General features: G+C 41.4%; 1 protein-coding gene across 2 annotated transcripts in view; it reads left to right on the forward strand.

Annotated features, from left to right (window-relative positions):
• The window catches only part of LOC138043519 (lysyl oxidase homolog 2A-like), a 28,128-nt gene extending 13,054 nt beyond the window's left edge, over window positions 1–15,074 (forward strand). For both annotated transcript variants that reach the window (XM_068889827.1, XM_068889826.1), the window contains exons 7-11: window positions 906–1,035; window positions 7,670–7,833; window positions 9,579–9,902; window positions 12,502–12,683; window positions 13,550–15,074. In XM_068889827.1, coding sequence (XP_068745928.1) covers window positions 906–1,035; window positions 7,670–7,833; window positions 9,579–9,902; window positions 12,502–12,683 — 800 coding nt within the window. In that variant the 3' untranslated portion in view covers window positions 13,550–15,074. The remainder of the gene's footprint in view (window positions 1–905; window positions 1,036–7,669; window positions 7,834–9,578; window positions 9,903–12,501; window positions 12,684–13,549) is intronic.
• The last annotated feature ends 293 nt before the right edge of the window (window positions 15,075–15,367 follow it).

The raw sequence follows: 15,367 nt of genomic DNA on the forward strand, positions 1-15,367 counted from the left end.
TGCCCATTTGTAATATCCAAAACTTACTTGACCCAAATTTTTCTTTAGGCTTAATTTAGGCTCCAAAAAGAGTTTTTTCAATTCATCTGAGTGCGTATTTACCCTAGGTAAAATGAGGATCACCAATTTAACCTAGGTTAAAACGAATTCAACCTGAGAACTGATTTTACCGGCAAAATATTGGCTCTCGGTCGTTTTTGTACGGACCACGTTGCGCTCGGTCCGTATTGCTACGACCTTGGGCGAATATTTCCCGATACGGTCCTCGTGCTTGGTTAGTGAGAGGTTAATAATAATAATAAAAATAATAATAATAATAATAATAATAATAATAATTATAATAATAATTTAATAGTTCTATGGCGCAAAACGCATTAAGATCATTTTAAAAATAATCCTAACTTCAACGGGTAGCCAATGAAGATCTATCATCCGGCAGGAGTTATATGCGAATAGCGCGCAGTATTTGCCGACAGCAGCGTTTTGAACGCGTTGCAGTTTTCGGATGTGGATGGCTGGCAAACCATATAATATAACATTACAGTAATCAATCCTGCTTATAACCATAGCTTGGATCAAGGTCTTTGCAGCCTCCAGTGGCAGATATTTCTAATACGCCTAATATTATATAATGAATAAAAAGCTGATTGACATATCTTGTTTATATGGCTGTGAAACTGTTTATTAGAATCGAACCAGACTCCTAAGTTTTTAGTCGCCAACTAAAAGACTATCACTTCGAACTTTTACAAGATGCTCCCGAGTTCCAATTAACATAAACTCAGTTTATTCTTCATTCAACTTCAACTTATCAATAATCATCCACGCCCTAACATCTCAAGTGCATCGCTCTATTGCACATCTTGCCTCTGTCTTATTCATATTGTCGTTGTGTTTATTTTCAGAGTTACCAGATATTGTGCCCGACACTGATATTCTTCGAAGCGACATGACAATTAACTCCATACCTTTGGGGAAACTGAGGTGTCCATTGGAGGAAAATTGCTTGTCAGAAACTGCCGGCCATGTGATCAGGTTAAGTAGGTTATTCAGAGATTATGACATTAAAGAAGGTACGTTTTTAATTGGGAGGAGGAGGGGGGGGGGGGGAGGGCGGGGGTTTGTTTCTCCTCAGGTTCCTAAAAGTCTTCAATCCAATTTCCAATAAACAAAGTTCCGAAAAACTACGATAAACGTTTTGATGGCGTAAGCGCCGTTTTTCTAAATCCGGGGACTTTTATTTTTAAACTCTAATTGTAAATGTGTCATTCATTCCGCGCCAACGTAACTTCCGGTTCAATCTTCAAAAAAGAACTCTTACATAATAAAAATGGGGAAAAGAAAATACTCCTAAACATTTCCCCCCTCTTGAATTTACAATTCACAATAACTGAAAACTTCACTGAACCGATTTATTTTACAAATAGAGAAAATTGTTCAAATGTTCCGATAAATGCTCATGCTGAACCTGACTTGAAATCTCTGATTAAACAAATAAAACTGTTGAAATGTTCTTGCCAGTGTTCACGGTGCAAATCTTTTACAATCACAACGGCTAGTGCTACTGTTCCGTCAAATCACTTAGGACACTTCAGCTTCCAACGGTGAAATTCTGGAAATTGGTCGTCGTTTTATTACTCCCCTGGTTTTTACGTCTACGACTCGCACTAGTCCATCTTTACCGGGATACACTGCCTCAAAACGTCCGAGCTTCCAATCCCGTCTCGGTGCGTCTGGGTCAATTACCAACACAACGTCCCCTACTTTCATGTTCTTTGAAGGAACCACTTTTTCCGGGATCCAATACTTGGCAAGTACTCTCGCATCCAACGACTCCATACTCTGCCAATCAGCTGCTGTACTCGTCTCCATCGTCTACGCACACTAACCGCCATCGAATCGACTGTGTCTGGTGCAAGCTCACCACCCATTTGGCCAATTAAGAAGTGATTTGGGGTCAACACAGGCTCGTCATTTGCCTCTCCACTAACTGTAGTTAGAAGCCTTGAATTCAACAAACTTTCGACTCCTGTAAAGACTGTTTGTAACTCCTCATCATTGACGTCTGCTTCTTTTAAAATTGCATAAATTTGCTCTCTTGGCCGCTTTAATCATACTCTCGAATACACCGCCAAAATGTGGTGCTTCTGGTGGGTTGATTGGAAGTCAGCCTTTGCATTTTTTCCTGGTCCACGCTATCCACTAGTTCCTTGATTTCTCGTGCTGCTCCAACGTAGTTACTTCCATTGTCACTGAGGGTCAATTCAGGCAACCGTCGTCGAGCTACCGTACGTGTCAGCGCATTTAAGAAAGCGACAACTTCTAAAAGCGACAATTTCTAAGTGACAACAGTGTATCTGTAAACACACAAATAAGCATGGGTATCGCTTTACTCGTGGTCTGCCTCGCCCTTGCATCGTATAGAATGGTCCTGCAAAATCTGTTGCACAATTAACAAATGGTTTCTTAGTCATCTCTAATCGAATTCTAGGTAACGGCACCATCTGCTGTCGTACTGGGCAGCTCCTGAATCTCCTGTTACATTCCACACATTCTTTGATACATCGCTTTACTTGTTGTCGGTTTGAATCAAAAAGTGCCTCTCTCGTAAATGGTTCAATGTGAAGTTCACTCCCATCTCGTGACCTTCCTGCTCATGGTGATACTTCACAATTAACTTGGTAACGATGTGATTTCTGGAAGGATGGTTGGAAACTTAATCTCTTCTGGTAAATCATTTGAATATCGCAGTCGCGTGTTTGATCGAAGGAGACCCCCATATAGCTTTGGTGTAATCTTCAGTAACGTAATCTTGCTTATTTCGTCATGAAAACAATCTCGTTGCTCTTCTGCTTGTTACGTTCACTTGGGTTTAACTCCCCACTTTCTCGATCATTTTGAGGTTTCCTAACATTCGCTAAAAATCGATTAATCGAACCGTTCACTCGCACTAAAGACCTTCCTATCTCTAGCTTTCCTTTTGACTTGCTTCTATGCCATTTTCAATATTCCATTGGGTCTGGTGTGGTCTTTGGTATGATTGCTTTCACGTAATAGCTCTGCGTATTCATGCATATCTCTTTTTCCAAGAACTGCTCTCGATTGTCTGATTTAACTTCCTCAAAAGCTTCTGGGCCTTTTCCAAATTTTCTCTCTGGCCACTCATTTTCTCCCATCTTTCGAAATGGGGGTCCATACCAGCAGCAGTCATCTTTAATTAAATTTTGAATTAAAATTCCTCGAGTTCCATGGTCCGCAGGGTTGAGTTTCGTTGCAATGTATCGCCATTGATCTGGGCTGCTCTCGTCATGAATTTCTCCAATCCGGTGGGATATAAACGGTTCCAAATTTCGACTATGTTTTTGTACCCAAAACCCGACATTTACGCTATCCACCCAAAATGTGGCCTTCATCATGGGAAGCTCGAGTGCTCTACATATCTTCAGTGTCAGTCGGAGACCAGTCAGTGATCCCATTAATTCTAATCGTGGAATGCTCATGGCTTTCAGTGGCACCAATCGTGACTTTGCTGCAAGTAACCTTGTGCTTACAGTTCCATCTTCATACTCATGGCGAACCTACGATGCTGCGGCATATGCCTTCTCAGAAGCGTCACAGAACGTGTGGATAGTAACATCTCGAAGTTGCTTGTCTTCCTTCAGACATGGTGCAACACGTACTGCACCAACCTCTCCTAGTTCTTCAAACCATCTTTTCCATTCCGTTTTAAAGCGATATGGCAACTCTTCGTCCCATCCGAGAGTTTCCATCCAAGCTCCCTGCATCGGTATTTTAGCTCGCACTACGAAGGGCGTCAGAAATCCAAAGGGGTCATAAATTAAAGCCATTTGCTTCAACACGTTCCTCTTTGTTAATACCAATTCTTCTAGTAGCGGGAGAAAGGAGAATGAAAACTGATCTTCCTGAACAATCCAAACGACTCCCAAGGTTTTCGTCACTGGAAACTCTTTCTTCTCAAGATCCACTTTAATAGCTCGATCAGCTTTGGGTATGTCCATGAAAACTTCAGGATGCTGAGAGATCCATTTGCGGATATGAAATCCTGCTTTATCTCCAAGCTCGGTTAACTGTTGTCGTATTTCCTTTGCCTTTGCCACCGTTTCCACTGATGGCATCAGATCGTCCATGTAACAACTGTTCTTCACCGCTTCAGCTGCTACAGGATACTCTGCTTTGTGATCATCTGCATGTTTCTGCCACATATACTGCGCACAAAAAGGACAATAACCCCCTGCAAACACATATCTCAAAAATTCGAAACTTCTGGCTCCTTGCTCTGGTCCATATTTCTACATAGAAACCTGTGCAGTGACGTGTCTTCCAAAGTTAAGGCAATCTGGTGATACATTTGACTTACGTCACCCACCAGGGCAACCAGTTCCTTTCGAAATCTCACTAAAATGCTAAACATGTCTGCTTGCAGTTTTGGTCCCGGTAATGCCTCACTGTTCAAACTCTTTCCCTGAAACTTAGCTGACGCATCAAACGCAATTCTCGTTTTCGTTGTAGACCTGTCGGTGCGCATAACTGGGAAATGAGGAAGTAACCATTCTTCAGTGGGTGTCGGCTCACCTGACTTCGCTCAACGGATGTAATTTTTCTCCAAATATTCTTCAATGACCTTCTGATACGACTCCGCTATTTCTGGATTCTTTGCTAATTTTCACTCTGTGGACTCCAAGCGCTTCTCAGCTAACGACCTGTTGTTTGGAAGGCTTGGTCACTCATTTTGCCAAGGAACAGCTACTACGTAATGATCATTCTCGAACTTGATTGACTTGCTCACTTTGTGCCAAGCACTTGATTCATCATGAGTCATCACCGGTCTAGGAGGTGTAACTCCCATAGTATGCAGATCCCAAAATCTCTTCAACGTCGCATTCAATCCTTTCCACTACATCAATTTCCGAGCCCGAAATTGACGTTCCTTCACTTCTCCATGCCTGATAAGATCCTACTAGCGATATGTCCCTTTACATATGCTACTTTCTCTGGCTTTTTCCATGATGTACCAAGTACAAATTAGCCTGTCCGGCCAATAAACAGCTCATCTCAAGAACTTTCATGTTTTTAATGGCACTGAGATTTAAATCTTGCCTCTCTATTTCATAATCTTTATCACTTGCTATTACCTCAGTGTTCACTTGAAGAATTCTTGTTTTGTTTGTCTCCTCATTTCCCATTAGACTTTCTCAAAGCCTATTTCCTCTAGCAGCAAAATAGGTGCAAGTCACATGTTGGTTTTTGAGGAGAGGGGAAACCGGAGTACCCGGAGAAAACCTCTCGGTACAGAGAAGATAACCAACAAACTCAACCAACATGAAGCCGAGTCTGGGAATCGAGCTCGGGCCACATTGGTGGGAGGTGAGTGCTCTCAACACTGCGCCATCCCTCACCTTTAAATCTTTTTGGCTTGCCTCGTGATGAAAATGGCATCCAGTCCATTAGAGAGAAAATGCCCATCGCTATGTTCTCTTATGCTGGATTCCAGTTTTTGAATCTTACCCTGAAATTTCCTAAGTTTCACGAGGATGGTCATTATCGTAGTCGAATCATAGTTGTGATGCAGGAATCTTCCCGCAGCGGCAAGATTATCGGAGGTCAAGAAAAAGGCCTTTTGACTTATCTTCTTGATACTTTCTTTGTTGCCCCATTGACGTTTTCTTTCCTGAATAAACTCTTGGCGAAATTTGTCCTTATGAGGGCAGCAAACAAAATCTTAGTTTCTAAAGAAACTGTGGTACTGCGTCGGTGGGAGATTGAAACAGAAATTCTTCTTATGAGGGCAGGTCGCCCACAACAAGTCTTAGAAACCAGGCAAAATTGTGTTTGAGAATTGAGTGTATTCGTCCGAGGCTTCCATCTTTCCATCTAGTTGGCCCTCTTGTACCGGTAAAGGTCTCACTGATTTGACTGTTTTTTGAAGCTGTCAGTTTGACATGCCTTACTAGTGGACAGCCACATTAAATACAAGAAACATCAGAACCTCTTTCGAACTCCTGACATTCGCCGCAAGCGCAGTTTCCACTGCCAATTTCGTCGCGAATCCTTGCCCATGCTGGCAGAGCGAGATTACAGACCAATGCCCACCGTGCTTAATAACATAAATATAACGTGACCAAAAGTTCCAGACAAATTTTGACCTAAAATAAATGTACGACAATAAATAATGGAAAGATAGGAATGGGGGAAGGTCACAGGTTTTTTTTTTGTCTGAGAAGGAGAGTCATGTGTTTACCAGGTAAGGAAAAGGGGAGGACCTCGAAATTTCATCACAAAAAGAAAATGAAAAATCCCCCGGCTTTTACATACCAGGGCCAATGAAACACAATCAACGAAAGGACAGAACAGAACAACAACAAGTGTTACGAATCCCGAGTGTCTGGAGGTGAACCAGTTGGCTTTTTAGAAGAGCGGCTGAGACGTTGAACCAGAGACTACCAAGATCAAATTCACTACTTTTTATAAGGAGTAGGAATGGCTCAGTGGTGAGAGCACTCACCTACCACCAGTGTGGCCCGGGTTCGATTCCCAGACTTGGTGTCATATGTGGGTTAAGTTTGTTGGTTCTCTACTCTGCTACGATAGGTTTTTCTGTGTCCTCCGGTTTTCCCATCTCCTCAAAAACAAACATTTGATTTGATTTGATTTACGTTAATTTGTTCATTTCAGTTTTCAGTGTCCCCAATTAGTGCTTTAACTCTAGAACACTAGACACATAAAGTTCCGTTCCTTCCCTATCCTTTTTTTTTTTCAACTTGTGGTCATTTCCGGATCTCAACGTAAGCGCCCTGAAAACTGGGCCACACTGCCTCCATCATCCTTACTAGTTCATGTATCTCATTATCCTTAGCTAGGTTGCAAGGCTTATAACTTCCACTATGTATCCTACCACCTAGAATGAAAATTCCCTGGTCCCCCAGTAGATCGCTGTTTTTCCAGCGTGGTTGTCCTGTCTCACGGCTAGGTTTCGGGAGACAAGGGGTGAAATCTATCTCACGGCGAGCTATTTTGGTTTTCTTGTAAACATTAATTTGAATTTTATTCGTATGTCTATTTATTGTAAATTAGCTTAGGACGGAGAAATCCATATCTGAAAGGTAATTTTAAATTGCCTGATTGGTGTGGTCAATTCGCCACTCACTTGTGTAGTAACTCTGTCGTATTCCTGTGATGTGTCAAGATAAAATGAAATATTGATCGTGCGTCTGAGACAACAAAGTTACGCTCAACAATTTTCTTTACGACAACAACATCACTGTGCGTAACCTCAAATGTGGCCGGTTTCGTGTCGTTGTTAAAATGTTTCAGTAGTAAAACGTAAAACGCATGCGTTCGGTGCACATGCAGAGCAAGTGTGTTTGGTCATTAAACTTGGCGTTCCCGTCCTTGTCGACGTCCTCGTTGCATGTAGCTCCCTAATAATGACGTTTGATCGAGGACTCTCCAAGGAAACACGACGGGAACGCTTGAAAGTATTTTCCCATGCACCGGTGTTACAAAATTCAAGTGAAAAAGAGAAAATAAAATAAATAGCGCAAATGAAGGACTGAATAGAATAGAATAGAATAGAATAGAATCACAAAAGAATTCTGATGGAGTGTACATGGCCTTTGTTTACGTTTTATCTTTTTTGTATCATTTACAGCGACGTAAGATATTACATTCGGCGACTGTTGAGGTTTAGCGTAAAAATTGATAACGTGGGATTAGCTGATTTCCGTCCAAATGTACCCAAATCCAAGTGGAAATGGCACAAATGCCATAAACATCATCACTCCATGGAAATGTTCTCTTCATATGACCTCATTAGTAAGTGTTTAAAGATCCAATGTTCAATTCTCATACATCATCCCAAATCATGATATTAGGCGCTTTCTATTTGACGGGTTTTTTTTTTTTTAGAATTTCGAGAGGACATAAGTGAGAATTGGGATCTTAACTGTTTAAGTTGACTTGAGGGGCAGAGTTAGAGAAACATTTCAGTGTTATTTATCGCTTGTAATTCTTATCAAAGGTGACATTGAAACTCACGAGTAGAGTGAGGGGACACCTTGTGACGTTTAGCGAGGGCGTGGTGTATTTAGAGAGCTGAATTCCTTGCATGCATCTGAAAAAGCAAGTCTTCCATATGAGGTCAATCAACGTTTTTCTGAGAAGAGAAAAAAATACAGATAAGCGTAGGGAATTGAAGAATGTCTGTAATGACAAGTTTGAAAACGCGCATGGTCCGGAGTCTATGGGGAATAAATGGGCGCTTTCCATTCAACTTAAGTTTTGAAAATTTCGAGGGAAATTCTGGAAAAGATCTTGCTCCATTGGATTTCCATCCGAAATTCTAAAACAATTCTAAAATCTAACGCTAAGTTTATTGTTGTGGCTTAAGGACGTTCGCGCCCATTGCTACTGCGCATTTTTTCGCGCATGTCACGCACACGTCAAGCATCGCAGACCACGAAGGTAAACACGATGCTAAAGGTGCAAACATTTTCCACAAGAATGGAACGCGAAAGCATGTGGCATTATAGGATAGCTGTGGACCCAGGTCTTCATGAAAATGTCACGCAATGGCGTGACATTGCGAATGGACAATTCCTTTAAGAACTTCGCAGCGATTTTACTCTCTTGAATGCCCCCATTTTCCTTTCCGTAGATCACTTCCTTTCTTGATTTTGTCCATTTTAACAAAAAACAAAAAAAATCTGTACGTGAGAAGTCACAAACATTTCGCCTTTTATGCTCTCGTTTTCTTTCTTAGACTAATATGTATCGTTTTTCAAGGTCTATTTCACCTCAGAAAAAGACATCAGCTGCAATAGTTTGTTTAGTTATATTAGTTATGTTAAATTGAGTACGTTTACCTGATCTAAATTTCGCTAATTTAGCTTTTTTATTGCTGACAGTTGAAAGCTAACATCGTTTTAAAATAACGCAAGCTTCTAAAAGTGCACCTCATGATCTCGAAAACCAGCACGGTAATTCCCCCCCCCCCCCCCATTTTTTTTTTTTTTTTTGCCTTTTTGGCAAAAGTAGATCATTACCTTTCTGCGTGGCAAGTTTAAAAAAAATCTGTACGTGGGAACGTTTTGGGCGCGAACGTCCTTAATACCGGTAGTTGGCCTGACCATAGTTAATAGAGGGGAATGGTTATGAAACCCGACAATTTTCTTTGTTGTAGGTTTTTGTTCTCGTTTTTAGCCTTGACCGTGCACAAAACACAATAGTTGTTTACTCCATACTGCGGAACTAACCAATAGAAACGTGTTGGTTACGTAATTCATGCATAGTGTATGAGCGCAAAACAAAAGATTGTGCACGGTCTTGGACTTTCCAACCTACATCTTGGCTGCTTTGTTTGCTCTTTTGATGTTCGCCGAGCTTCCAAACCATTCCCCTCTATTAACTATGGCCTGACACAGCTCGCGCAGTGTATCAAAATTGATTGTGCAGCTTTTTAGCTTCATTTCTGAACTGTAATTGTGTGGGAAACGGAGCGCAATGCAAGATGGTGGATAGAACTTATTTTGCTGTTGTTTTTCCTTGGTGTCTTTATCTAGACAAAGGAAATGGTGAAAAGATTGCTAAGGGCCACAAAGCAAGTTTTTGTTTGGAAGATACCAAGTGTTACCCGGGATATGACAAAAAATTCAACTGTTCTGTGGATGGAGGCCAAGGAATATCCCCGGGATGTTATGATCTTTACAGCTGGAGAATTGACTGCCAATGGGTGGACTGTACCGACTTCTCACATGGGGCATTTTACCTCAGAGTGCACCTGAACCCAGGAAACCAGGTGGCTGAATCGGATTTCAGGAATAACGTTGCAAAATGTCCAGTGTACGACTATGGAAGTTGGGTGATCAGCACTTCCTGTGTTATTGGTAAGACCGTCATTTTAACAAAGAGATTCTATGTTGTCGTGCGTCTGTTCAGTAATAGGTCATAGATGACGTCAAAGTGTGGTAAGAACAAGAAAAGTGGCACACCGAGGCAATATCGGAGTATGTCACTGATGTTCTTACCACATTTTGAGGTCTTCTGTAAGCAGGAGTGGCACAGTAGGAGAGCACTCGCCTCAACCTCGTTCCCAGGGTCTCTCTTCTATGCCTCCATTGTCGTTGAACCTCCCAGATTCTGGGAGACACGTGACCAGCTTGAACCAGGGAGGCAGAGAGGAGAGACCCTGGGAACGAGGCGGCACTCGCCCCCCACCAATGTGGCCCGGTTTCCTATTCCCAGACTCGGTGTAACATGTGAGTTGAGTTGTTGGTTCTGTACTCTGCTCCGAGAGGCTCTTCTCCGGGTAGACTTAACTGATTAGAGTGTAATGTGAAGTTTCTACCCCATATGAACCATGTGGGCGTTAGCCCTACTGATGGAAATGGGCCCACACAATTACAGAGAAAAGGCCCTGACCAGGGTGGGAATTGAGCCCACGACCTTCGGGTTAGATCACCGCTGCTCTGCCGACTGATCTTCAATTCCCACTGACGATGCACTTTCTGCGACGGAAATCAAGAAAAACAGTTGACTTTGTCAATGTCATCATCTTGCTCAACAAGATGTTATAATTCCTTTTCTCATGACAAGGTTTTCAGTTGAAAGCCGACAGTAATTTCGCGATTGCCTCAGTTGTGCATTGAAAAATTGAAAACTCTGAGCAAAGCAGACCATCTGCAAGTTCCCAGGGCCTGTTGCCCGCTGCATTAGTTTGCTTTGCGACATGGCTGGTTTGTTTGATCTGATCGACCGCTCTGCTGTGATTGGCCAAAAGTAATACTTCGGTTTTGGTAGACCATGGCACACATTGAACAAGTCTATATATCCGTGCTGAATGAAAGAAATGTATACAGACCTTATTCATAAATGGCGGTCAATTTCTAATTTTTCTGTCCAATTGCAAATTAGCCTACCAAGCCTCTTTTTTGAGCAAGACATTTTTCAATTTACCGTATGGTATCGAGGCTTGGTAGGCTATAATTTATAATTTATTTAATTTCGCATTTGGGTTTCTGTAACACTTGTTAAGATCTACATTTCCTGCATAATCATAAATGAAGGCAAAAATACCTTTGTATTAGAAGGCACCGTTCTTAATGTGATCGTTGTCCTGTTCGTTATCCTGGCAGTTGTAGACTGGGTACAAGATGTGATTCCCAAATATGGAATGTCAAGATTGCCGTAAATACTCAGCAGGTTTTGTGAGAAAAACGGCAATATTTTATTTTCTATCACTCGGCGTGCATGATGTCTTATTTCGACCTGAATCAATTACCAGTTTTAGAAAGCTTACAGCCACGCAGTAGTTCTATAATAAAGAACCTTACGAACTGTTCTTTACTCGTGTACGTGTGCTCACGTACCGCCAAAATTACCGAAATTATAAAGGCTTTCTCTACTTTATTTTTCTCATAACATTTCTTGAAATTAGCTGCACAGTGTTTGCTACAGACTGGTGCTAAAACTCATGCTGCTCTAACATGAAAACCGAAGAAGCGAGATTCAGGAAACAACCTTGTAGACCGTCCCAGAAAAACAATTTGGCGAAGGATATATAATGAGCAAGAGCATTGGTTGTGCCTTGGGTTTCTTTGAGTAAGCGGTGACGTGTAAAAAAAGATTAATTATTTAATTATTGTGGACTCCTGGAAATTTGGGTTGGGCTCCTAAATTTTGATTTGGGGACCCGAAGAGTTCCCGAGAATTTTCCTTAGGCAGTACCTGTTGAACAAATCGCAGACAAAAGCTTCATATAAGGTTTAATCTGTTACACGTATTTTTGCTGACGGTACAGCTGTAATAAATAGTGACATTAAAATAAACGACTGGAGCGAAAAAAATACCGAATTACAAAAAAAGCAACCTAATAATAAAAAAAAGGAAAACAAAACAAAGAAAAAACAAGACTTACATATTTTTTGGCATCTATAATCTCAAGCTCAACATCGATAGCGATGAAACAGGTCAAAAGGCGAACAAACAAAACAAGCCTTAAACGCACAAACTTTCAACGCACACGAAGCGGAGAGCACATGACCCGCACAAAGGGGTTACGGTGGGGAGCGCGACCCGGGACAACAAACTGTCCCCTCTACCAACTGAGCTATAAAGCAGTTCAGTTGGGAGTAGGTCAATTTGTTGGACTCACGTGCTCTCACAAAAGGATTGATGGATGAAGTACAATTATTTGAATTGCTGGTGTAATTTTTCACTTGTCTATAAGAGACAATTGCTTAAGTTGTCCAGAGAAGTGCGAGTTTCACCGTTCTACATTTCGTCCATCACTACAGGCGTTGGTCGGCGTTTTCTCTCAGGTAATTTCCTGGATTTATTTCTTTGAAAATCTTAAATGATGGAATTGTGTTCTTTACTTTCGGAAACTCGGAACGGCAAAATCGGTTATAACCTTTGCACTCTAGGTGAACTCTTATAAGACGAATGAGTTTTTCTTTCTTCTATCGTTTCTTCCAATTTTTCCAGAGGAGTGTGACAGCGGAGTAGACACACATGGCGGCAATTCTGGAGGAAAATGCTGTGAGTTTCCATTCCTTTTCATGGGCAAACTATATCAAGACTGTACCACCGACGGTTATAGCAAACGATGGTGCTCCACGACGTATGATTTTAAGTCTGATGGTAAATGGGGACTGTGTTACGACTAGGTGAGTGTGTGTCGCTTCCTAAGACTCGTCTCTCTAGTGTTAGGAAATGTCTTCCGCCCCCGACCCCTGCAAAACATAGTCTAGAACTTCTATGCTCCCCGTTCATAAAGCAATGGACCATTTTACAGTTGTAGCTAAGTTACCTGGCCTAAGAATGGAAGTGAGGCTGCCGGTGACTCTGTTTTGATACAAACCTTCATGCTTTTGCAAATGTTAATATGGACTAATTAGCATTACAACAATACAATTTACATGATAAAAGCAGCGTGGGCTGTATCAATGCAAGGTCACCGGCAGCCTCGCAGCCATTCATAGGCTAGGTCGCTGAGGAAACAATGGCCTATAGAGCGTTTTCACTCACGTGACCAGCAGCCATATTGGTTTTCTGAAACCAAAGAAACTGTTTGCATAAAAATGGAGTTCAATTCCCGGAGGATTAGTTTGGTACACCATCATGGCTGCCGTTTCTTTGTTTTGGAACACCAACATGGCCGCCGTGACGTCATGTGAAAACGCGCTATTCGGCTAAGTAAATGTTGTATCAAAATGAAATGTGTTTACATTGGTAAAACTTACTCAAAGAGCTTTTATATAATAGCAACAGGTCAACCGTAACATGTCGCAATTACTCAACAGGGCGGTTTTTGAAAACAAAAATTACGATACTGAATTTCTTTTATTTCGGAGAAAAACGTTTTTTTTTTATTTGAAAAGATTAAAACAAATTCGATATTAAGCTTTCTATTTAAATCCAAAACGTATCCTCCGAAATGAAAACGATATCCTCCAAACTAAAAAGTCGTTAAGTACCAATATGTTTCAGTACACACATTTTACCGATTTTTTTCTTTTTCTTTGACTTTCAGGATTGAAATATCCGACACACGGCAAACTACGCAATAAAACTCACCTCAGTAAATTCTAATTCGACCTTGCAGCTCGCCTTTGCACACAAACATAATTCTTCTACTATAAAGTGGCCAGGAGCCCATTACCCGGAGCTTCCATCTGTATTGTACCCTGTCCCGTATCTCCTGGGCTCCTGAGTGGCCAATTACATGAGCAAGACTCGCTTGGTTGGTCGAGGTCTCCGGCGACACATCTAATTTCCTCAAGTTGCTTTTTCTATAAAATCAAGAGGCTGGTTACATTATACTGGTCAGGCACGACCTTTATCCTGGTTCGACTTCATTGGTTCCCGGTTCTCTCTTAATGCTCTGTATTCTATTACATTTTTCATACCATTGTAAGAAATTTATCGCAGAGAATCATCCCGGTAAAAGATTTTGCACAGTACCAGAAAAAAAGTCGTATATGTATCATAAAACACCCCCACAGGTCGATAGCTCTGCAGTCTCGTGTACCAAGTGAACAATATCCCTTTCGAGTCAATTACACGTAAAGTAGACTAACCCTAACCCTAACCCTAACTCCTTACTTCGCGTGGGTCCAGCGGAGCTGCGTAGTTTATGGAGTCACAACTCAGACCTTCTGTGGGGGCCCCCTGGGTTACGTTAGACGGAATCCTGGATCAGGACTAACAAATGACGCTAAGAGGCAAAACAAACCCTAAAGCTTCTTGAATTTTAAATTTATTGATTCGTTTTAAAAACATGTAGCGTTCAAGTACATAGGCTAATCCATCTCACCAACAATCGAAAATTACCAGAGGTGGCAGAAGAATTTCTCGAAGGTTCGAGGCAACATACGATTTCAAGTGATACTCATCCATAAACTTCGAATCTTGTAGGCGCTCTCTCGGACCCTAAAATCAAATTTTTCTGGTCGCCAGGGCTCAACAATCTGGCTCCAAATCTGTCGCGTAACCACGCCTATTAGTTTTGCTTATGTAATCTTCCACCCATAGGATCATTCCATACCTCGATCCGTACGTCATGACAAACTTCGCTCTCCTATTTGTTACAGTGCAAGGCGTCATACCGTGGCCACCCAACAAACTTTCACATTTGACAACTTCGTGTAAATACGTCAACTCAACAACCCATGCAACGGTGTTCAACTTACAACTGTGTGAACTTTGCAAGGAGGCCTGACTGTCAATGAAATTCACACACCCTGATTGGCGGACAATTTGTAAAAAATTTTGTTAGGTGGCCACGGTAAGACGTTTAGCACTGTAAAAGGGTTTTGCTTTTTTCGTTGTTGTTTTTTTTTTTTTGTTTGTTTGTTTTCAAGGTGAGTTTTTCAGAAATTCGGGATTAGAAGCTGTTTCGATTTTCTCTCAAATTGACGCTTGCTTACCGAAAGAAATGTAAAGTCTTTCCAAGCAATAAAAAAGTAAGGAAACCATGCAGCGTATTTTGGCATTCAAAAGATCTTTTTAAGGCCAGGGCAAACGGCACCAGCATTTGCTGTAACATCCGTTCCAGTTTGTTGAACAGCGATGAAACCGTTGCGAATTGAAGTTGAATCGATGTTGAATGAGTTTAAAACCGTTTAAACTTTGCCTCAACAATTTACTATTCAAAATTTCTCTTGTCATCGCGAATGTTGATTATGTGTTGAAAACGTTTGCCCACACCAGCAGTTAACATCGTTCAACAAAATCGAAAACATGTTGAAGCAAATGCTGATTCCTTTTTGCCCGGGGCCTTTATATCCAACTGATATTCTGTTTATCTAGTCATTTTTTTCGTAGACTTTGCAGATATATTTGAAGCATA

Source organism: Montipora capricornis, chromosome 3 (genome assembly GCF_036669925.1).
Source record: "Montipora capricornis isolate CH-2021 chromosome 3, ASM3666992v2, whole genome shotgun sequence".
NCBI lineage: Eukaryota > Metazoa > Cnidaria > Anthozoa > Scleractinia > Acroporidae > Montipora > Montipora capricornis.